The sequence below is a fragment of the Theobroma umbraticum genome, unplaced genomic scaffold (assembly GCF_002168275.2).
Source record: "Theobroma umbraticum cultivar Fairchild unplaced genomic scaffold, ASM216827v3 scaffold_67.0, whole genome shotgun sequence".
Lineage (NCBI taxonomy): Eukaryota > Viridiplantae > Streptophyta > Magnoliopsida > Malvales > Malvaceae > Theobroma > Theobroma umbraticum.
In genome coordinates, this window is record NW_018397262.1 from 3,730,655 (window position 1) to 3,732,009 (window position 1,355).

The window sequence follows — 1,355 nt, forward strand, 5'->3', positions numbered from 1 at the left end:
CTCAAGAGGAGATACGTTGCTGATGCTTATATTTTCTCCTGCATCCACCAAACATCGCAAATTCTCGCAACTTTCAATCCTCAACTTCTTCAAAAGTGGGGGTAAGTTGTTCTTTGCAAAACAAACCATGTTCGGGCAGTTTCTAATTTCCATCTCTGTAAGAAATGAGAGGAAATGCTTTCTTATTCTCAAAGATTCCATATTGAGACCACTTTCCCATATTGTCAAAGATTCAATATTACAAAGATTCCCAACTTGAAACAGCTCCTCTTCTGCCTCCTCTACCTCATCTGGCTCTAACAACACAAGTTGTGGACATCGAAAAATTTCCAATTTACAAACAGATCCCAACAGTCCCAACTTCTTTAGCGATAAATATGTCAATCCCTCACAATCATAAATCTCACAACGCTCCAATGTTGTTGATGTTGATACCAGCCTTTCTGTTGGAGTAGAAAACTTTACAACATTTGAAAGACAGACTTTTTTTATTGAGCGAAAGTTTGCATCATCTCTAAGCACCAACTCTGCACACTCATCTATTTGTAATTCAGACAGCTTTGGAAGGTCTGAAAGTGAAACCACCATTTGTGCACAGTCATAAATTTCAAGCTTCTTTAAGGAATGAAGACGGTTAGGCAACGTTCCCAACAATTGAGGGCAGTTATGGATGGAAAGCTCGACGAGGCTAGGGAATTTCACAACTTGCTCATCAACCAAGTCCCATTCCTTCCATCTTGGCATATCCCAAAAGCTCAAACTCTGTAACGAAGCAAATGCATTTGATTGATTCTCCCCGTAGAACTCAATGCCAACCTTATTTAACTCATCCATTCCAACAATAAAAAGATTCTTCAGTAACGGTAATTTTCCAAGTGATGGCAGTGATACACAATTTTTACAGCCCTCGAGAACCAAAGACGACAAATTTTTTAATGAAGAATTCATCCAAATCGGAAATTTTGTACCACCATAATTCCAAATGCGGAGCTTCTCAAGCTCTCTGTGAGGTTCAAGCAAGTTCAACACCTCTCCTTCAACTTCTTTATTTCTATTATTGTCAAATTCTCTACTCCACTTTAGTTCTAATGTGCCAAGGCCAGACTTATATATTAACTTAGCCTCCCATGCATCTTGAGCATTAACAACGTTCTCTAACCCTGAGATACGAAGCTTACCCTTCAGATTTAACAAATTCTTCATCTCTTGTATATGATGTCCATCACCTTTGCCCAAAACAAAATCTGATAGTCTTCGAAGATTGGTTAAGTTACCAATTCCAAATGGCATCCCTTTCATTGAAAGCGTATCGGTGATGTCGAGAACACGCAAGTTGACTAGAATTTGTAAATTTG

General features: G+C 38.7%; 1 protein-coding gene across 1 annotated transcript; it reads right to left on the reverse strand.

Annotated features, from left to right (window-relative positions):
• LOC110419666 (putative disease resistance RPP13-like protein 1) lies at positions 1 to 1,349 on the reverse strand (the record flags this gene model as incomplete). Its single annotated transcript, XM_021432760.2, has 1 exon — positions 1 to 1,349. A coding segment is annotated over exon 1 (1,299 nt), but the record flags the coding sequence as incomplete, so codon positions are not given.
• Positions 1,350 to 1,355: the final 6 nt, after the last annotated feature.